At 42.6% G+C, this 21,566-nt stretch overlaps 2 protein-coding genes and 3 non-coding genes across 6 annotated transcripts; all 5 read left to right on the top strand.

The window, feature by feature from the left end:
- The first annotated feature begins 2,190 nt into the window (after positions 1–2,190).
- LOC113912939 (60S ribosomal protein L17) lies at positions 2,191–6,195 on the top strand. Of its 2 annotated transcripts, none has more exons than XM_027576815.1 (7): positions 2,191–2,269; positions 3,005–3,057; positions 3,143–3,183; positions 3,687–3,821; positions 4,070–4,168; positions 5,034–5,225; positions 5,969–6,195. In XM_027576815.1, the coding sequence occupies exons 2-7, from the start codon at positions 3,018–3,020 to the stop codon at positions 6,014–6,016; spliced, it is 555 nt and encodes a 184-aa protein (XP_027432616.1). In that variant the 5' UTR covers positions 2,191–2,269; positions 3,005–3,017; the 3' UTR covers positions 6,017–6,195. The 2 variants fall into 2 exon arrangements, with proteins under 2 accessions (XP_027432616.1, XP_027432615.1); XM_027576814.1 differs by lacking the exon at positions 2,191–2,269 and adding an exon at positions 2,493–2,523.
- Positions 2,856–2,921, top strand: LOC113913405. Its single transcript, XR_003517192.1, has one exon. It is a non-coding gene; the product is annotated as a small nucleolar RNA SNORD58 (small nucleolar RNA).
- Positions 3,265–3,327, top strand: LOC113913406. Its single transcript, XR_003517193.1, has one exon. It is a non-coding gene; the product is annotated as a small nucleolar RNA SNORD58 (small nucleolar RNA).
- Positions 3,921–3,986, top strand: LOC113913404. Its single transcript, XR_003517191.1, has one exon. It is a non-coding gene; the product is annotated as a small nucleolar RNA SNORD58 (small nucleolar RNA).
- A 730-nt stretch (positions 6,196–6,925) lies between the features above and the next one.
- On the top strand, positions 6,926–12,088 carry C14H18orf32 (chromosome 14 C18orf32 homolog). Its single transcript, XM_027576816.1, has 3 exons — positions 6,926–7,045; positions 10,154–10,344; positions 11,373–12,088. Exons 2-3 carry the CDS (start codon positions 10,180–10,182, stop codon positions 11,436–11,438), a joined length of 231 nt encoding a protein of 76 aa, XP_027432617.1. The 5' UTR covers positions 6,926–7,045; positions 10,154–10,179; the 3' UTR covers positions 11,439–12,088.
- Positions 12,089–21,566: the final 9,478 nt, after the last annotated feature.

Raw genomic sequence — 21,566 nt, 5'->3', positions numbered from 1 at the left:
ACAGTATCCCTGTGAACAGAATATCCAGTAAAACTGGAAAAGGATTATATGCCACAGCCAAGCAGGGTTTATCCCAGGAATGCAAGGTTAGTTAACAATTAAAAATCAATTAACGTAGTACACCACACTAACTAACAGAATAAAGGACAAAAACCACATGATCAACTCAACAGATGCAGAAAAAACACATGACAAAATTCAACACCCACTCATGAAAAAAATACTTCCACAACCTGATAAAGGTCTATGAGAAAACTATTGGTAACATCATATTTACTGGTGAAAGACAGATTTTTTTCCATAGGACTGGGAAAAAGACAGTGGTGTCCATTTTCATTACTTCTATTTATTATTGTGCAGGACATTCTGGCCCCCTGTAAAAAGGCAAATAAAAAGGGGGGTGAGGAAGGAAGGAACGAGAAAGGAAGGAGTCCTCAGGAATATAGCAAGGTGAAGGAAACAAGTTGAAAATGTAGAAATCAGTTCTATTTCTACATACTAGTGATGAACAATCCAAAAATGAAATTAAAAAATAATGTCACTCAGGGTGCCTGGGTGGCTCAGTCAGTCAAGCATCCAACTCTTGGTTTTGGCTCAGGTCATAATCTCAGGGTCCTGAGATCCAGCACCCTCGCCTCCCTCCCCCCCCCCCACCACAGCGGGCTCCATGCTCAGCAGGGAGTCTGCTTCTCTCCCTCGCCCTCTGCCCCTCCCCCCTTCACGCTGGTGCCTGTGTGCCCACATGCGTGCACTCTCTCTCTCAAATAAATAAATAAATCTTTAAAAAAAATAATGTCACTCACAATAACATAAAAAAAGTAAAGAACAAAACCTGTACTCTGAAAACTACAGAACATTGCTAAGAGAAATGATAAAAGATTTAAACAGATTTTGTTGTTGTTGTTGTTTACAGATATAAGACTTAAAATTCTTCAAATGGCAATTCTCTTCAAACGGATCTATAGATTCAGTGCTAACCCTATCAAAATCCCACCAGGCTTTCTGAGAAATTAACAAGCTGGTCCTAAAATTTATATGGAAATATAGAGGACCCAGAGGAGAAAACAATTTCGGAAAACATATACTAGCTGATTTCAAATTTCAAAGTTACAGGACAGTGAGATGTTGATGCAAAGATAATCAAATAGATCGATAGAACATAATTGAAACTCCCGAAATAAATCCTCCCCTTTCTGGTCAATTGATTTTCAATAAAAGTGCGACAGCAATTCAATAAAAGAAAAGACAGTGTTTTCAACAAATGGTGCCAGAAAAATTGACTATCCATATGCAAAAAGTTAATTTAGACCCTTATGTCAAACAAAATTGAGTTACAAAAATTAATTCAACCCAGAGGTAAGAACTGAAACTGCGGAGTAATTTGATGTCTGTGTGGGGCTAGCGCAAGCAAGAGATGTGGAGTGGAAACGTAGTTTGGGTGTTCTCAGCTTGCGGTTGAAGCCACGTGACGGATGGGAACTACTGAGGAAAGACCATGGAAGCCAACCTCTGGCACCGGGAGTGGAGTCCAGGAGAGGGATCTGGAACTGAGGTCTCTGGAATCCTGGTCAAGGAACCAAGAGTGCTTAGAGCCATTGTCTAGAGTTCTTTCACTTAGAGTTTGAATTTGCCTGGAGTGATGGCGCCTTGAAATAGAAGACCCAAAGCTAAGTGCTAAGACCACCAATGGCTGGGACGGAATAACCAGAGAGATGACTTGGGTGAGAAGAAAGGGAAGATAGCGGCCAAGAGTTTTTCTGCACCAGAAGATCTAGAAGTGTCACTCTTCAACCATTGTAGTACACCTGACTGGGTGATATTACCCTCCTGAGAATTTTCTGATTATCGTAATTACCATCCCATCCTTTGCATCTTCTTAATTGTCCGTTTACTAACCACTTTTAGGGGTACATGATCACATAATCAAATCTAACAAATGTTGACGAATAAATGTCTCGTCTATATCTAATAATACGTGATCCTATCCTAGAACTATAAGCCTCTTTTTAATTGACTGAAATTTAAAATCCATTAACTTTATTTCTGGATAGCAAAAAAATGAGAATTTTGAGATATTCCCTAAAAGGGCAATTCGTTTCCAGACCTTCTAAAACATATTCCACACTCCCTTTCTCCTAGAGCTCCGCCTTCCTTCAAATCACCTTTTTTTTTTTTTTTTTTTTTTCGGCTGGAAATCTCGCGAGAGATCGAGTTCTCATGAATTCTCCCAGGAGTCTCTGCTCTTCCTCTTCTCCCTAAGCGGCCTGAGGTGAGTGTTTGCCGTGTCTTCCTGGCTGCTGAATCCTTCGGTCATCGCCGCCATCCTGGCTTCGGTGGCGTTGATGTCCATGTCCCCGGGAGGAAGGCTTCTGCGGCTACTGACTCTTCGCTGAAGGGGATGTCCCTCGGTGCAGGGGAACGTGTCGGAGCAGAAGGCCGCGATGGGCGGGAATGGGGGTGGCGAGGGGTACGGGCGGCCTGTCATCAGTGCCGTTTCCTACTCCCGAGGGCCATTGTCTTTCGGTGAGTGCTGGCTGAGTACGCGGCGCGTGTGTGGCTGCAACGAGAGAACGTTTTGGGGGAATAAAAGTCGGGCTGAGCCTTCATCCGTTTGAAAGAGTGTTTCAAGTTCGATGGCCCTTAACGTAATAGCCCAGAAGTACTGGGGAGACGGCAGCACCTTCTCCAGAGAGAAGCGTCCTGCCGCGCCGAGGCGTCGAATCCTTTTACTCCTGAGGGATCCAAACTATTTTCCTTCAGAGGGAGAGGGCTGCTGAGGTCCGTGTCACTAGTCTGTCGGCACTGCCGCAGGCCCTAGTAGATGGAGGGGGAGAAAGCACTGGAGAAAAGGATGGCCGCGATGATGGCACTTCTTAGGACACCTTTGGATTAACCATGAAAACAAGTACATTCTGAGCGGCTGTTGGTAGTAGTTCATACATACTTAAACTGCGTCGGTGACCGTAAATTCCTGTTGACAGAATTCCTTCCCGCTCCCTTCCAGGTGACCTCTGAAAATGGTTCGCTATTCGCTTGACCCAGAAAACCCTACGAAATGTAAGTGAACAATATATTCCTTATTTTGGGGGGGTAAAAGGAACAATGAGATACCCAAAATTAACCAAAACTTCTTGTTTCTTAGCATGTAAATCAAGAGGTTCAAATCTTCGTGTTCACTTTAAGGTATGGGAACCAACTTTTACGTTCTAAGAGTTGTGTCACGTGTTCCAGTGAATTTCCCCCCCCCCCATTCTGAAGAGATGACTGCAGTGATGGGTTTCTTAGAACACCATTGGATTTACCATGAAAATTAATCGGTTCAGCGGTTACCTTCAAGATACTGATTCTGTAATCATCAGTCATATAATGAGCACTTGAAGATTCAAGGGATTGGGTAAAACTAAGAACTACTTAAACCAGTGTAGAGAAGAGAATGGGACATAATACAGTTACAAGGTGATGGGATTAAAACGTACTACAGTTAATAGGGGTTTGGGATTTGTTTTCCCTAACTTTAAGCCAATTCTCCCTGGCTTTAAAGCACAGATTTTTTTTTTCTCTCCACATTACCTCACCTCAAGAATGGGAAGTCTTTAATTCAGTGTTGACATTTTGAAAAAAAAAGTTTACTTGAAGAATTATTATCCTTTAACAAGGTTAACTCAGTTTTTACTGTCTATACTTAGAACACACGTGAAACTGCCCAGGCCATCAAGGGTATGCATATCCGAAAAGCCACCAAGTATCTGAAGGACGTCACTTTACAGAAGCAGTGTGTGCCATTCCGTCGCTACAATGGTGGAGTTGGTAGGTGTGCCCAGGTGAGAGCTCTTAGTTGCTATCTGAAATGACATTGTAACAGAAAGTGGTAGGGTGGGGTAAGAATGGTTAGGATCTGCCTTCAATCGGGTTCTTTCTGGTTGCTGTGATGACCAACTTAGGACACCTTTGGATTAACCGTGAAAAAAAACTGTGTTCTGAGCAACCTTAATAAAATAAATTCATCTTGATTGTAACACTGATTTAAATCAGGGGAAATGACTAATCACCTCTCTTGGATTTCTTTCAGGCCAAACAGTGGGGCTGGACACAGGGTCGGTGGCCCAAGAAGAGTGCTGAATTTTTACTGCACATGCTTAAAAATGCAGAGAGTAATGCTGAACTTAAGGTACCCAAACCATTAACATCTTTATATGTATACGACTTGGATGGTTGTTCAATTACTGTTGCTGTTGTCCAGATTTGTTTCTTTGTCTTGGCTTCTCAGTAACTAAATTTCCCTTTTTTTAATCTCCACCTCCAATTTCAAGAAGACCAAAATTTTGTCTGTGAAGATCTTCAAAAGCATGGTCTTAAGTCTGTTTTCCCCTAGTGCAAGCAAAAAAACACCATTTTCTCTCATGTATTTTACTCAAGGGTTTATAACCTTTCTGGTATCGTAGACGTTTTTGGTAGTATGACTTGTGAACCTCAAAAAAAACCTTGTAAATGCAAGCAGTAGAAATCTTGGTATTAACAAAGGAACAAAAAGAGGTTCCCAAAATGATTGCCTTAGTAATGGTTAATGTGGTTTGTTGCCTATGTTATAATGGAGAGCAGGTTAAATGTGAGATTTTAAAACAATGAATATAGTCAACAAAGCAGGGTCTGTTTTGCTCATTATCCATTACCCTTTGTATTTGGAAATCTAGGCCAGAACTGGAGCTAATGTAGGTCTGGCTGTAACCCTTCTAGCTGCCAAACTGCACTGCTAAAATCTTGTTTTTCATCAATGCTTAGAAATTGACACTACCAGATCCACTCTCCGCAATGACTTCTAAGGAGGCCACTTAAACTGCATATAGCATTGAGTTTTCATAGTTATTTAGATTTAAGGAAAGATGCTTAGAATAAAGGTAGAAGCAAACAACTGTTTGAACAGATATGCTGTGTAGAGTCAGAATTGCCTTGTAAAGGTGGGGACTTGGTACAATGATGGGGTTTGGGGTGTTGAGATAAAGATGTTGATTTGATTTTGTTCTCCCTCTTGCCAGGGTTTAGATGTTGATTCTCTGGTCATTGAGCACATCCAGGTGAACAAAGCCCCCAAGATGCGGCGTAGAACGTACAGGGCTCATGGTCGGATTAACCCATACATGAGCTCTCCCTGCCACATTGAGATGATCCTTACTGAAAAAGAGCAGATTGTTCCTAAACCAGAAGAGGAGGTTGCACAGAAGAAAAAGGTAAACTACTTTCATTGATCAGTTTTATTTGTATTTTTTTTATATATTTTGTTACATCAGAACTATAATTATCTGGCTTTTCTATATTTCATTATATGAGAACTATAATTATCTGCTGATGGCCCCACCTATATGTCTATAGCCACTTTAAATGCAACATGTGCAAAAAAAATGGGCCCTTCCCCTCTCCCCACCTCTTCAAATAAGCTTGTTTTCAGTAACTCTGATCCCATTCAGTTCTTTAAGCTGGGAACCTGGGAGTGATTCTGGACTCCTTCCCTTTGTGCCTAATGAATTTATCTATTGATTTTTGTTGCTTAAATGCATTGTCTTCCTTTTTTTTTTTTTTTTTTAAGATTTTATTTTAGAAAGAGAGCGAGCTGGGCGGGAGGGGGGCAGAAGGAGAGAATCTCAAGCACAGAGCCCCACTCCAGGCTCCATCTCGTGATCCTGAGATCAGGAGCCAAAACTAAGAGTGGGACGCTTCAACACTTAACCAACATAGCCACCCAGATGCCCCTATTGTCTTCTTGTTGCCACTTACACATGGTCTCCCTGCCCTCAGTCTTCACAAACTCCCTGCTTACTCTATAATTTCCTTACATCTGTTCCTCCCTCTATGCCAAAGGACTCCCTTTTACATTGTTGTTTCCTATTTTTCCTGAGCTACAACCTATTCAAGATGTAGTGTGAGTTTCTCCAGGAAACTTGTAACAGACCTTTTATTTTTGTTTCTTTCCCAGATATCCCAGAAGAAACTGAAGAAACAAAAACTTATGGCCCGGGAGTAAATTCTGCAGAATAAATGCAAATAAAAATAAAAAGAGAATGTTGGTGGCCTTTTATTATCAAACATATTTCAAGTATCTTCGCAAAATGGATCAAATGAGTTTTCTGATTAGAACTAGAAAGATTATTGTTTGTCCTGTGCCATTAATTTTGGTTCATTAAATATGCTGTTTTGAATTTCTTGGTGCTTTGCATTATGGAACTTGAGCATGGGCATATTTCTGAATTTTTTTCCAACCACTTTGAGATTGAGCACATTGTACAATTAACCCAATTACAGTTCAGTAGGTTTTATTATATTCAATTATGCATCCATCACCAGGCAAATTTTTGGACATTTTCATTATCCTAAAGAGGAACCTTGGCAGTAGTTTGCGGTCACTCCTTAACAGACCCTATCGTTCTGAGCAACCATTATGTAGATGTCTATGTAGATTGGCCTTTTCTGGACATTTCGTGCAAATGGCCCTTTGTCCCTGGCTTTAACTTTGCGTAACATTTTCATTTCTCTTGGGTCTAACCAAGAGGCAAAGCTGTCATACCAACTGTGAGGGTTCCAATTTCTCCAGTTGGCTTACCGCTTTCCTAGTTGGTGTAAAGGGGTATAGCCATTTATTTAAAACGCTTAAAACAACTGAATTTCCGGCCCTTTTCGACAGAGTGAGGAGTCGAGCCACAGCTGTGCTGGCTAACAGCCTCGCCCTCACATGCAAGTGGAGTAACTTTCCCAAAGGTGGTAAACCACTGGCACTGGCGTTAACGTAACCTTTCCTCAATGCCTTGGATCTTGCTGCAGCGTCCGGGACAGGAAAGCCCTGCCCTTCCCCGCCATCTGCCGGGTTTTGAGCTCTTGGTGGCTGCGCCGGAAGCCGGGCCGCGCCTCCGCTTGGGCGTCACCGTTACGTCCTGTGCGTCCCCCGGCTGACGCAGGCACGCCTTTGTCGGCCCCTTTTGCGGTGCCCATTGGCTCTGCGGCAGCACGTCCCTCCCTCTGGAAGTGCGGACATTTACGTTCGGACCCGTTGTCGCGGGTGAGTGAGGCCGGGTGGGCTCGGACTGGCGGCTGGGGGGTCGGGCGGAGGTGGGCAGTGGCCCTGGTGCTGTGGAGCCGCTTTGCAGGCTCCAGCCCGGGCGGCGCTGAACGAGCCGCACCCGCTCTGGTTCCCCCACGGCCCGCCGGCGCTCTCCCGGTGCATCCTGCTTCGCCCTCCAGACTCGCGCCCCTTCCTCGGTCTACGGCCACCCACCTGCTGCCCTGCGTCCCACGTCTCCCTGTCTTCTGTGCGTTTATTCTCTTCCTTGGCCTGTATTGTCGGCTTCATTTCGCTCTCCTATCATCTTCACCACCGTTCGCTCTTACTCTCCTGTCTTTTCAGTCGTCTTGGACTCAACCTGCCCCGTAAAATGTGCTAAACTGGGTTACTTGAAGGGAGGTGGCGTTCCCCCACGGTACCTGCCCGATTTCAAATAGAGCCTCAGCCATTTCCTCTGTATTCCATTGTTACCTTGTGCGAACCCGAATGAAAGAAAATCCCTCTCCTCCGACAGTTTAAGTCCATTTTGCTCGCTATGTTGTACTATCTGAGAATTGGTTTGATGAGAACAAATAAAATATTTTATCAATTTATCATAGCACCTTCTAGACCCTTATAAGCCATATTTTCCACATGTCTGAAGTAAAATCTTACCCCAAAGAGTCATGTAAGGATTAACAAAGAGATAAAGTACAGTTAGTTTCATTATGAAGAGAGCTAACAATTTTTATACAGGCCATGATTATGACATAAGTGATTGGTAGCCCTTGTTCTTGAGAAATTATTTAAAACACAATAATTAGAAGTAGGTGAAAATGAATCTGTGATGGACTACCAGTCATTAACTTAACCTAGTCCTGGGAACACTCAGTTGTGAAGGGTTTAAGTTGGGTTTTGAAAGCTTGTTAAGAGGGGAATAACTTAATCGTATTTTTGTTAGGGAAAAAGGCAAGAGCGTTGAGCTAGGAAACCAGAATTGGGAATTCTGCTCTTAGCCAACTCTAGTTACTATTTAGCTCTGTGTGAACTTTGGACAGGTCGCAACTTTTGGATCTGTTTGTGTGTTGGGGGCCGGGGTAACAGCAGTTACATAGTACTTAATATATGCACACACTCTTCTGAGCTTTATATTCGTTATTGACATATCTGATCCACATTTACATCCCTAGGAGATAGGCTATTGTCTTCATTTTCCACAGGAGGGCATCAAGGCACAGACTCCTTAAATAATTTGCCCCAGAACACCATCTCGAAAGTGGTGAAAGCAGGTCTCAAATCTGGGCAGCTCCCAGCCAGTCTGCTCTGATTATTAGGCTGTGGTGCCTGTAAGAGTGCCAGACCTAAACCAGATCACCTCTTAAGGCTCTCCAGAGCAAGTTCTAAATGTCTGTGGCCAAAAAGAATGATTCCTTGAAAAATGCTGAAAAAGACTCACTGCTCATTTTGACTTACTTTAATCAGAAAATATGCTCTTTAAAATTCTAAAACAATATTTTGGTAAATTCTTAAATTGTTGCTTTAGTTTGACCAGGAGACTCTTTTAAAGAATCCAGCTATGGGGCATCTGGGTGCCCGCATGGGGCTCTGGGCTCGGCGGGAAGCCTGCTTCTCCCTCTCCCACTCCCCCTGCCTGTGTTCCCTCTCGCTGTCTCTCTGTCAAATAAATAAAATCTTTACAAAAATAAAGAATCCAACTATGAATCCTTTATAAAATAGCTGATCGTTCCTTCGTATACATTTATATGTTTGCTTGTTTATATCTTATAATTCATTTCAAAGCGACATTTAGATTGGGTTATCTATACCACTGCTCGTTTGTATTGTGAATAATTTTAAATGGCCTTAGTGTAGTCATGGTGCTGACTCCTTTGACAGCAAATGCTACTAAACTTATAATATTTTGGAAAATAAATTTTAACATCCTGAATTATTAGCTTTATGCACTGTTCTGAAGCTTCTTAGTTTTTCAGGCCTACTCTAAGAGATTAAAAATTTCAGTAAATTTAAGAGGTCTTTGGTTCAATAGTATATTATGGAAGTAGTATTGGTTCTTTTTCAAGAAATTGCTGATTTGGAGAAATTCCAAGATAATTTCTAATCATCGAGGAAATTAGCAGTGTTAACTTTTTTAAAAAAGATTTATTTATTTGTGAGAGAGCACCCACATGTGCGTGGGGGGAGGGGCAAAGGGAGAGAATCTCAACTCCCTAATGAGCGCTGATTCCCAACTCAGGAGCTTGATCTCACCACCTGAGCTGAAACCAAAAGTCGGACCCTTAACTGACTGAGCCCCCCAGTCTCCCCTAGAGGGAGAATTTTTTGAAATGGACAGTGTACTTAAAACAATAATAGGGGCGCCTGGGTGGCTCAGTCGTTAAGCGTCTGCCTTCGGCTCAGGTCATGATCCCAGGGTCCTGGGATCGAGCCCCGCATCGGGCTCCCTGCTCCGCGGGAGGCCTGCTTCTCCCTCTCCCACTCCCCCTGCCTGTGTTCCCTCTCTCGCTGTGCCCCTCTCTCTGTCAAATAAATAAAATCTTTAAATAAAAAAAAACTAATAATACCAAATAAAATATTTTTATTAGTTTACCTAAATTGCTATTAATAAAAGCAAATATATCAAAGAAGATTTGTTGCCTGGGAAAGTCCAGCTGGTTTGCAGCCTACAGGTCTTCCAAAGTGATACCTTAGTGAATTCCTTATTACAGGATTTGCCTTAGCCTTGGAGGTTTAGCTAATCAATACTGTCAGTCTCCGAAGATGATGAGGCTGGAGTTTTTGAGAATTACATGAGTTGATAAAGGCAAAGGGCCTAACTGCCTAGTACCCAGCAAAAGTTAGTGTCTTTCCTTTATCCTTACAATTTGTGGTTGGGAAGCAGTGACTGGAGAGGTTTGGAGGCAGCCACCTCACTGTTATTTTCACGTCTACCACCTCTTGTTCTTTACAGAGAGCAGCACTTTTATTTAATAGATTTGTGCTTTTAGCTAATAAATGATTTAGGTTTTTCCTTTAATGTAGAAATGGTCCTTTCAAATATCTTCATCTAGGTAAATTCCTTCAGTCATAAATCTGTGATGAACTGATTTGTTTTTTCATTCATGTCAGCCGTTCAGGAACTCCAGCCTGGGAGGATGGTGTGCATTCCTTGCATCGTCATTCCGATTCTGCTCTGGATCTACAAAAAATTCCTGGAGCCATACATATATCCTCTGATTTCCCCCTTTGTTAGTCGTATGTGGCCTAGAAAAGCTCTTCGAGAATCCCATGATAAAAACAAAGGCAAGGTAGACTGTAAGGTAAGAACATTAAAATACCTTGAACAAGGGCAGGTGATGAGGGTGGTACAGTCAGGGGGAAATACTTGCCTTTGAAAAGGCAAGTTTTTGGTACCAGAAGCTTCGTTAATGTGTCTTAATTTTTTTTTTTATTTTATTTATTTATTTATTTATTTATTTATTTATTTATTTATTTAGAGAGTATGAGCTGGGGGAGTGGGGTCGGGGCAGAGAGAGAGAGAGAATCCTAAGCAGGCTCCATGCTCAGCATCAAGCCCTTTGTGGGGCTCTCTCCCACCACCCTGAGACCATGACCCGAGCCTAAACCAAGAGTTAGACATTCAACCAACTGAGCTGCCCAGGTGCTTAGGCTTAATTTTTTTTTTTTTTTGTAAGATTTTATTTATTTGACCAAGAGAGCACAAGCAGGGGGAGCTACAGTTGGAGGGAGGGAGAGAAGCAGGCTTCCCGCTGAGCAGGGAGCCCGATGCGGGACCCAATCCCAGGACCCTGGGATCATGACCTGAGCTGAAGGCAGACACTCAACCAACCGAGCCACCCAGGCGCCCCAATTTCTTTTTTTAAAATAAGGGGTTTGGTGTGTTTTTTAAGTAATTAACATGTGGTTTAAACTAAGGTTTTAAACTGGACTTCTGATTAGTGTGTTTGTTCCTTGTCTTAATGCCAAGATAACAACCAATATTTCTTGGCTGGTAAGAATAATAGTAAATAACTAATGGACGAGAAGAGATGATACTAAAATATGCCAGTTTCACTGATTGATAACTTTGGTCAGAAATTTAGTTGGGAGGATCATAGAGATTTCTAAAAAAACAAAATGAAGTTATTTTTTAAAGTGAATATTTGGACAACCCTTTTTAGCATTGGTTCTTGTTAAGTTTGACTTCACTTGTGTTCTCTCCTAATTTAGCCACCCTGCACATTTTTAGAAGCAGAGTTTTTTCATTCTGAAATTTGTTGTCAGTTTTTAAAGAGAAGATTTCTTGTAATGAGTTGTAATATCTAAAATTTTTTTTTTTTAATTTTAGGACGCAGACATAAATGGATTATCAACAAAAGGACCAACAGAAGTCTCTGATAAAAAGAAAGACTAAAGTGATTGTTCCAAAGGATCTCATTGTTTTAAAAATGGACATGATAATATGAAGCACCTTGCTTGTAATTGTCTCTGACCTTTTTCTCTGAGACCAGAATTTGGGATAGATAGCTTACTTATCTGATACTAATCAGGAAATACATGGTATTTATATTTAAAATGTGTTTAGTTATATTTAATGATCTCATTCCTGAGTTCCTGTTTCACTGAAGTAGCTTCCATTTCTATTATCGTAGTTACGAGTAAATAGAAGGTTTGTGCCAGTAGAGACTGCTACTAAACCAGTACTCAAAAATCCTTGGGCCTCTAACTTTCATTCAGGCTCTTTGAATTTGAGCAGAGTACAATGTTACCGTGCAACAGTGCAGTGAGACTGCAGTGCAGTGAGACTGTACAGTGAAAGGAATAGGGGTTTGGGGAGATGATGAGATTTAATTACTGTCCAATACAACGGAGCAGCCTACTTCTGAGAGTAGTAATTCCTGCTTATTGCTCTGAGGAAAACAGAAAAGACAGGGAAATCGGGGAAACGCCTTTGAAAAATGGAATACCTTTTACAGAAATATCTAATGTATATTATAAAATTCTAATCCTTGTTGCATTTCTTATGTTCTTACAAAGTATATTAAATATTCAGTTTAGTCTGTGGTTCTTTTTTTCCTTTACAGGTTAAATATTTAAAACGGGTATTTTTTGCCATATCAGAAAGCAGAATTATAGTGTGATAGCATCTGGATAGTGGTGAAACAATAATCATTTTTTTTTTTAAAGAGTAGATTGTATCCATTCTTGTTGCATAACAAGACACTCCAGAATTTAGTGGTTTTTAACATGGGACTGGGTAGTTCTTTGCTGCTCTGGGTCTCCATTTGGTCTTTCATCCCTGGGCTGCTTCACGTTAGTGTAGGGATGTATAAATATTCAAAGATGATGCGCCTTATCTTAATATTGTATGTTTATTCCCTATGGGGTTAGAAGGAAAGGTTAAAAGGAACTCCTGCTCTTGAAGTCCTTGGTCCTAACTGAGGCTCTATTAAGCTGCATGTATGGTCAAGCCGTTGATTCATCCTGCATTTCATTTGATACAGATCAGTAGTTTTCAGTTTTTCTGCTCCAACCCACCTGAAGGATAAAATCAATCCCCTTTAGCAACCATATTCAGTTGATTAGGTTGTGGTGGGGTTTTTTTTGCACAGGATAGCCACTTTTTTTTTTTAAGGTAGAAAAACTATATTATAAAAATAGGAGATGTTGGGACACTTGGCTGGCTCAGTCAGTGGAGCTTGCAACTCTTGATCTCGGGGTTGTGGGTTCAAGCCCCACGTTGGGTGTAGAGATTACTTAAATTCTCTAAAAAAAAAAAAGGTTCATAGTAAAAGAATGCAAGAGCAAGTTAAAGGAACAGTTAATGTTCTTTCTTTACCCTTATTCTAGCTCCACAGATGTAACCACTGTTAGTTTTCTGTGTACCTTCTACCAACTTTTTATTTTTTTATTTTTTTATTTTATTTTATTTATTTCTTTGATAGAGAAAGAGAGAGCACGAGAGGAGAGAGGGTCAGAGGGAGAAGCAGACTCCCCGCCGAGCAGGGAGCCCGATGCGGGACTCGATCCCAGGACTCCAGGATCACAACCCGAGCTGAAGGCAGTCGCCCAACCAACTGAGCCACCCAGGTGCCTTTCTACCAACTTTTTAAAAATTTTTTTTTAAGTAGGCTCCACACTGGGTGTGGTGTCCAGTGCGGGGGCTTGAACTCATGATCCTGAGATCAAGCAAGACCTAAACTGAAATCACGAGTCAGACATTTGACTGACTGAGCCACCCAGGTGCCCCTCTAACAACTTTCTTAGTTTGTTTTTATTAAATATATCATTTTTAAAAAATAACATTGTAAGGCTTATAATGTCTGTACTCCCTTAGTCCCCAAAGGCATTACTCATTTAGCTGTTGCTGTGTCTTCTCTTTTATCTCCATATTTCTAAATAATACATACATATATGCTGCTAGTTTTGGAGTTGTCAGCTCTTAACTTTCTGCCATGGTTCAGACACCGCTCTCACACTGTAAGCGCCTCTACTTCTCCCACACCTCCTCCTAATATGTTTCTGTAATTTTTTTTTTTAAAGATTTTATTTATTTGACAGAGAGAGACACAGCGAGAGAGGGAACACAAGCAGAGGGAGTAGGGGAGGGAGAAGCAGGCTTCCCGCGGAGCAGGGAGCCCAAAGCGGGGCTCGATCCCAGGACCCTGGGATCATGACCTGAGCCGAAGGCAGACGCTTAACGACTGAGCCACCCAGGCGCCCCCCAAGGTGACAGCTGCTTAAGAAGCAAAGACTATGGGAAAACTTAAGTGAAGCAAGAGGTTAAAATTAAGAAGGTAAGAAACTAGGGAAATGGAAGGGTCAGTGTATGGTAGAGTAGTCACAAAATATACTAACGACTCCAAATGTTGAACTGGTAGGGACTTTTGAGTACATCTAGGCCAATGCTCTCATTTCTACTATGGTTAAGGGAGGTAGCCAAGATGCTGGAACAGGGCAAGAGTGGGGTCTCCTGTAGGACTGCTATGTACAGTTGTGCTGAATGTGCACTGCCCAACTTCAGAGGGCACCATTCACATGGACAACAATGTAAATGATGCCCTTAGACCTATGCATTGCACACACAGAGCTATCGACAGAAGTCCTGCTCCGGACTCGTAATTTAGCAGGTGAAGTTTCGTTTGGTGTTTCCTTTGGCATGTTTCCTTGGTGTGTTCCTTTTCTATCGCTGCATAACAAATTATCACAAATTTAGTGGCTTAAAACAGCACAAATTCATCACCTCACAGTTTTTGTAGGTCAGAAATTGATGTGGTGTGGCTGGATTCTCTGCTCAGGGTTTCACCAGGCTAAAAACATGATGGCCAGGTCCACAGTTCTCATCTGGGCTCCCAGGCCTGCTGGTTGTCAGCAGAATCCATTTTCTTGCTGTTGTAGGACAGGTCCTGGTTTTTCTTCTGGTCGGCTAGGGCCCACTCTTAGCTCCTAGAGGCTGCTTGTAGTCCTTGGCACATGACTCCTAATCCACTATGACTGGTATTCTTACAAAAAGGAAATTTGGACACAGAGACACATGCACGCAGAGAGACTACCACAAGAAGACGAAGGCAGAGATTGGGGTGACGCTTCTACAAGCCACGGGACTCCAAAGATTGCCAGGAAGCCGCCAGCTGCAGGGCACGGAACAGATCCCCCCTCATGGCCTCTGAAAGAACCAACCTTGCCAACACCTTGATTTCGGACTTCTGGCCTCCGGAACTACAAGACAATAAATATCTATTGTTGAAATCACTCAGTTTGTGGTACTTTGTCAGAGCAACCCTAACTAACACACCCAGGTTTTGCTACCCACTTTGGTTGGAAAAACGAAGTAGCTCTGAGGACGTCAGCGTGGCTCTCCACATACTGCTGGTGTTGGCCAATCGAGCTCTGAGGGGGCCTTTTCCGGTGAGTAAGCGTGGGCTCTGCAGCCAGACTGCCTGGGTTTGGGTTCGAATCGTCACTTGCCAATTTTGTGACGTCGGGAATTCTATTTAACTTTGGACTGTAAAATGGGGATCATAATGTACCTATTCCAGAGGGTCATAATGACCAGTAAGTTAATACACCTGCAGCTTCAGAACCGTGCCTGGCCCAGGTAGCTGTTTTCCAGTTGTGACTCACCCTGATGTGTCCCCAGCGGGAGGGAGACTGTGACAACTGCCTGGTGTGCTGCCTCCTCCCCTAGCTTTGTTTCTGCGACAGCTCCTCTCGGAGGATGGCCGTGGGGAACTGTGGTGGTCTGGCGGGCCCAAGCCCTTCTCCCCAGGCTCAGCCTCAGAGCTCCGGGTAAGGGCAGATGAACAGGGACCCTGAGGCACAGGTGTGTCGCTGAGCTAGGGGAGGGGTTGGACGGACTGGAGAGGTAATTGTGTAGCCTCTCACTCAGCCAAGCGACAGCCTGGAGCTGAGGAGTCACTGTCCGTGGAGCCGTCAGGCCCTCCGCGGCGGTGTCTGAGCGCGAACAGCCGGCGTTACTGGGCCTTCGGTAAGGCCTTAGAGGATGCTCCGTTCGGTCCTCAGCTTACTGCCTCTGTGTCCTCGGCTGAATCCTCGCACGTCCCTGGCGCTCAGTTCCTCATCTCTCCGGTGAAGGGACTTGGTTAATTGCCAATGTTCCTTCCCAGTTGTAATTTCTTTCTTTTTTTTAAATTTTATTTATTTATTTGAGAGCGAGAGAGCGAGAGGCCAAGCAGGTGGGGGGAGGGGCAGAGAGCGGGAGAAGCAAGGCTCTCTGCTGAGCAGGGAGCCGGAGACTCGATCCCCATGACCCTGGGGTCATGATTTGAGCCAAAGGCAGATGCTTAACCAACTGAGCCCCCCAGGCACCCCCAGTTGTAATTCTGACTACCTGTTCAACCAGACTCAGCTTGAACACACATGTAGGGATTACAATCTCATGTTTCTCCCAGGTGGGCCATTTCACTATCAATAAGCTAACTTCCACTTAAACTATTGTGAAGTGCTTTCCAAGTCAGTAAGTACCCTTTTCTCGCAGGGTTGTTTGGAGATTTAAATAACAGTGCACAGCTCAGAACAAACAGCCCATAAGGTGAATTGCTACTTGTTAGTACCGATATCCTTGTCAGTAAGTTCTTATATGGAGCTGAAACCCGTATCCTATCACTTCAAACCTTTGGTCCCAGTTTGGCTCTCGGGGGCGACACAAAATAAGTCTGGTCATGCCTCCTGAGAGCAGTTACTTATATCAAGTCTTAGTCTAGTTGTTCATACTCAGTTCCTCCAGCCATTCTATATCTGACATGACTTCCAGATGTCTCACCAATCTGACTGCCCTGCCCAGATGATCTAGTTCTGGTTAATCTGTATCCCTCTTCAGAGGAATGCCCAGGGACTGGCAATGACAGCATGTGAGTTGATTACCATCTGGACTATGCAGGTGAAATAACATTTATTTTAAAAAGGCATGTAGAGCACCTGGGGGGCTCAGTCGGTTAAGTGTCCAGCTCGATTTCAGCTCCGAGTCCTGAGATCGAGCCCCCTGTCGGCCTCTGTGCTCAGCGCAAATTCGACTTAGGATTCTCTCTCTCCTTCTCCTTCTACCCCTCCCCCTGCTCGCTCGCTCGCTCTCTCTCAAATAAATAAATAAATGAATAAAATCTTTAAAGAAAAAGTCATGCTACATGCATTACTTAACTCTCATAGCAACTGTGAGATGTGAGTGGGGTATTACTGTCTTCTCTTTTACAGAGAAGAAAACTAGGCTCAGAGAAGTCAAGTAGCTGTTATGGACTGCATGTTTGTGTTCCCCTAAAAGACATAGATTTTATTTTTTTTTTAAGATTTTATTTATTTATTTGACAGAGAGAGAGACAGTGAGAGAGGGAACACAAGCAGGGCGAGTGAGAGGGGGAGAAGCAGGCTTCCCGCGGAGCAGGGAGCCCGATGTGGGGCTCGATCCCAGGACCCTGGGACCATGACCTGAGCCGAAGGCAGCCGCTTAATGACTGAGCCACCCAGGCGCCCAAGACATAGATTTTAAAACTAAACCCACATGGGGTGACATTAGGAGGTGGGGTCTTTTGGAGGTAATTAGGTTTAGATCAGGTCATAAGGGTGGAGCCTCTATGATGAGGCAAGTATTTTCGTTTTTTTTATTTTTTTTAAGACTTTTTTTTTTTTTTGAGATAAGTGTTCCTATTAGAAGAAAGGGGAGCTCTCTTTCTCCACCATGTGAGGATACAATAAAAAGATGCTATCTGCAAACCAGGAAAATGCTGTCACCAGACGCTGGATCTGCCAGCGTCTTGAGCTTGGACTTCCCACCTCCAGAACTGTGAGAAATATGTATCTGTTGTTTAAGCTACCCACTCTACCCTGCTCTGTTAGAGCAGCCTGAACTGGCCAAGATGGTAGCTTTCCAAAATCATTCAGCTCATAAGTTATGGAACCCGGGCTTAAATACGGATCTGACTCCAAAGTCTGCTCTTCTTTCTCAGGGCATTGAAAATCTGAGCACTGTTCTTGGAACACGTTTGAAAATATAATCTCTAGGTAGTCTTGATCCTGCTTGCGGCGTGGCCTTCTGTTAGGCACTGGTCCTCTTTGGTTCTTTAGGTTCTAAAAAGAGAGTCAGCCCCTAGTAAAAGGTTTGTTCAGTGTCCATAACCAAGACGATTTGATGGTTTGGAGAGCCGTTATATTCCTAAAAGGCTGTGGTGGCATTTAGCACTTCTGGAATAACGTCTTGTTGATTTATTTTTTAAAAATTTATTTATTTGAGAGAGAGAGGGAGAATGAGCGCAAGAGAGAGAGTACCAGTGGGAGGAAAGGCAGAGGGAAAGGGAGAAGCAGACTGCCTGCTGAGCAGGGAACCCAACGCAATATGGGGCTTGATCCCAGGACCCTGAGATCACAACCCGAGCTGAAGGCGGACACCCACCCAACTGAGCCACCCAATCTTCTTGTTGATTTAGATCCGTTCTGTGTTTGGTTTTTGTTTGTTTTATTACCAAAGGAAATTTCAGTTTTGCAGATGTAAATCTTGTTATTAAGATGATGATGAAAATTCTGGTCCTGGTAGTCCTGGGTGATTAATTTTCACATTTATTTCTCAAAGAGCTGTTCCTTTGGGGGCTAGATACCAGCTGTGCTGGCTAATCTTGTCCTTCATGGCAATTTAACCCAATTTTTAATTGTATAATGCTCGTCTCCTCCACTGGACCTTAAACTTCTTGAGGTCAGGCTCAGGTCTGAAGCACAGTGCACACAGAATTGCTAAGTAAATATGTGTTGGACGATGGAGCGAAATGGACGTCCTCAATCAGGAACACCAGTCTTCGTCTCAAGTAGCTCTCTGAAAAGTCTCTGAGTAACGAGGGGCATAAAGAGGTTATGCAGGACTGCAACTTAAGACACCATAATCTTTCCAATGCCTCACTTGATATTTCACTGCCTGACTGGCTTTCCTGGGTAACTCAACATATTTCTGGATATAGTTGATTTTCAAAATAGCCTAACCAAAATGTGCTGGGAAGGTGTAAGTCTGCTGCTGCAAAATATAAAAACGGCATGCCTTCTAAAGCGAAGTATCATTTTCTTTGTACGTTTTCTGTTTTACAGTTACTTTCTAAGTAGGATGAATATTGGTACAGTCTCAGATTGAAAATGTGTTGGGAAGACAGGCAGCCATTTGGAAGTTTTCTTTCTTAATTAAACTTTTTATTTTTGAATGTATTCATTTTGTACTGCTGCTATAATAAGTTACCACAGATTTAGTGGCTTAAAACAACACACATTTATTATCTCATATTTCTGTAAGTCAGAAGTCTGACACGATTCTCACTGAGCTAAAATCAAGGTATTGGCAAGATTGGGTTCCCTTCTGGAGGCTCTAGGGGATAATGTTTCCTTGTCTTTTTCAGCTTCTAGAGGCCATTGCATACATTCTCGGTCTTTTGCCATCTTCAAATGTCTGGTCCTCACATTGCATCACTTGATCTTCTTACAGAGCCATATTTATTTATTTTTAAGATGTATTTATTTATTTTAGAGAGAGTGAGAGAGAGTGCATGAGCAGGAGTGGGAGAGGGACAGGGAGAGGGAGCGAGCGAATCTCAAGTGGACTCCCTGTTGAGGGCAGAGGCTGAGCCAGTTGCAGAGCCATAGTTATGACTCTGTTGCCTTCCTTTCACTTGTCACTTTTGTGATTACATTAGGCCCACCCTGATAATCCTGGATAACCTCTCTATTTGAAAGTCATCTGATTAGCAACCTAATGCTATCTGCAACCCTTTGCCATGTAACCTAACATAGTCATAGGTTTAGGGGACTGAGATGTGGATGTCTTCAGGGGGACCATTATTCTGCCTACCACACGGAATAATTTTAGATTTACAGAAGAGTTGCAAAGTACAGAGAGTTCCTGTATATCCTTCACCCAATTTCTCTTAATATTAGTATGTTCTATAACTGTAACACATTTGGCAAAACTAGGAAATTAACATTGGTACAATACCCTTTTTTTTGAAAAAAAATTTTTTTTAAAGATTTTATTTATTTGACAGAGAGAGACACAGCGAGAGAGGGAACACAAGCAGGGGGAGTGGGAGAGGGAGAAGCAGGCTTCCCGCTGAGCAGGGAGCCCGATGCGGGGCTTGATCCCAGGACCCTGGGACCATGACCTGAGCCGAAGGCAGATGCTTAACAACTGAGCCACCCAGGCGCCCCAGTACAATACTCTTAACTAAACTCCAGACTTCATTTGGATTTCATAAGTTTTTCCACTATTGCCTTTTTTGGTTCTAGGATCCAACTAGGACACCCAGTTGCATTTAGTGGGTTTTCATGACTTTCCTGCTAGTGTTTCTGCACCAACTACACACTGATGTAATCAAGTCAAAGTTATCACGATAGTGGTTCTGGCAGTGTTGAGAGATGGTGACCAAGATAATACTTAGCACCTTGCACGTATAATAAAAAGTTTGTGAAGGATTGCTACTCCAACTCATGCTTCATATACTGGGAAAACCATTCCTAATCTAACACTCTGATTTATGATGATTGCCTAGCAGTATTATGACATTTACTGAGGAATACTGGCAAGACACTTTTTATTTCAAGCTATCCAAAACATATTAAAAACGGGGGGGACATTAAATTTTAATAACAGGTTTGCCTCAGGTAGAATGAATAGTTTCTTGGCCTATAAAGCTAGTTCTGAAGAGAGGCTCACATTTATTTCTAGATCATTTTGGGGTAGGGAGAAGGTATAATTTTTGGTTCCGGCAAAAATATTAAGCACTTTGAGTTTGATTTGGGGGCCTCTCTTTTCGCTAAGATTTAAAAACAAAAATTATAAAACTGTACACGTAACTCATATTCATCGCAGGAAAGATAGGAAACAGGGAAAAACGGAATTTTTTTTTAAAGATTTTATTTATTTATTCATGAGAGACAGGAGGAGAGAGAGAGAGAGAGAAGCAGGCTCCCAAGGAGCAGGGAGCCGGATGTGGGACTCGATCCCAGAACCCTGGGATCATGACCTGAGCCAAAGGCAGACGCTTAACCATCTGAGCCACCCAGGCGCCCGAAAAACGGAATTTAATCACATAGGATCTCATTCCCCGAAGTTTGTAATTAATATTCTGATAGCCTTTTCCCCCCTTTGTATATGTGTGTACACATATATAATAAACATAAACATAATTCATTTATGAAAATTGGGTATTATACATACTGTTTCCGCTGGGTATATCATGAGTGTGTATCCCTAGTATTCTTTAGAATGGCTACATAGTAGTGCCCACCTCTTTTCAGCTAGGCTCCCAGGTACCTTGTGTTTTAGTACGTTTTCCTGAAATAATCCTGCAAGCTCAGGGAATTTATTGGCAACAGATGCTAGAAAAGTATATGGAAGATCTGTATGGTACGTCTCAGAGTACAGTTGACACACTGATTGTAAAATGGAAGTAATAGTGATATCGGCCCCAGCGTTACTAGAGAAATAATACTGCATAGCACATAGAAAACAACCCATAATGTGACTTGTTTATTATTGTTACTGATTCGGCAATAGTCCTGTATGAGAAGAATTATCACCATCATCTTGTATGTATTTAAGACGAGGAAACTGATGAGAAAAACTCAAGGACATATATCAGTCTGGTAACTTCAGCTCATTTGACTTCAAATTCCATTCTTTGGGCTTTGCACTGAATCGAAACTCTTTCCTATGGGACCTACCCTTTCTGTAAATAGTGCAGTTAGTTATAGAACTGCTACCTGACTCCATTAAGAATTACTTTCTGAATGTCAGCTCTCGACAAAAGGGTTTGAAAAGAATAAAGATAGAGATGAAGAATAACACACCCAAAGATACATTATTTTCCTGTTTCCAATTTCTCAGAGCCCTACAAGGAACTGCTTGACTTTGGGATGGTTACCCAAGTTGGAATAAACAGAGGCCTTAACAAAGCTAAGCCACCAGAACTACTGGTGTGGGGTGAGCTTAACCATCTGAGCCACCCAGGCGCCCCGCGATGGGTAAAAGGGATTAGCCGCTTCTCGAATTTGCCACGTG

The sequence above is a fragment of the Zalophus californianus genome, chromosome 14 (assembly GCF_009762305.2).
Source record: "Zalophus californianus isolate mZalCal1 chromosome 14, mZalCal1.pri.v2, whole genome shotgun sequence".
Lineage (NCBI taxonomy): Eukaryota > Metazoa > Chordata > Mammalia > Carnivora > Otariidae > Zalophus > Zalophus californianus.
This window is presented reverse-complemented; position numbering and strand designations above follow the sequence as displayed.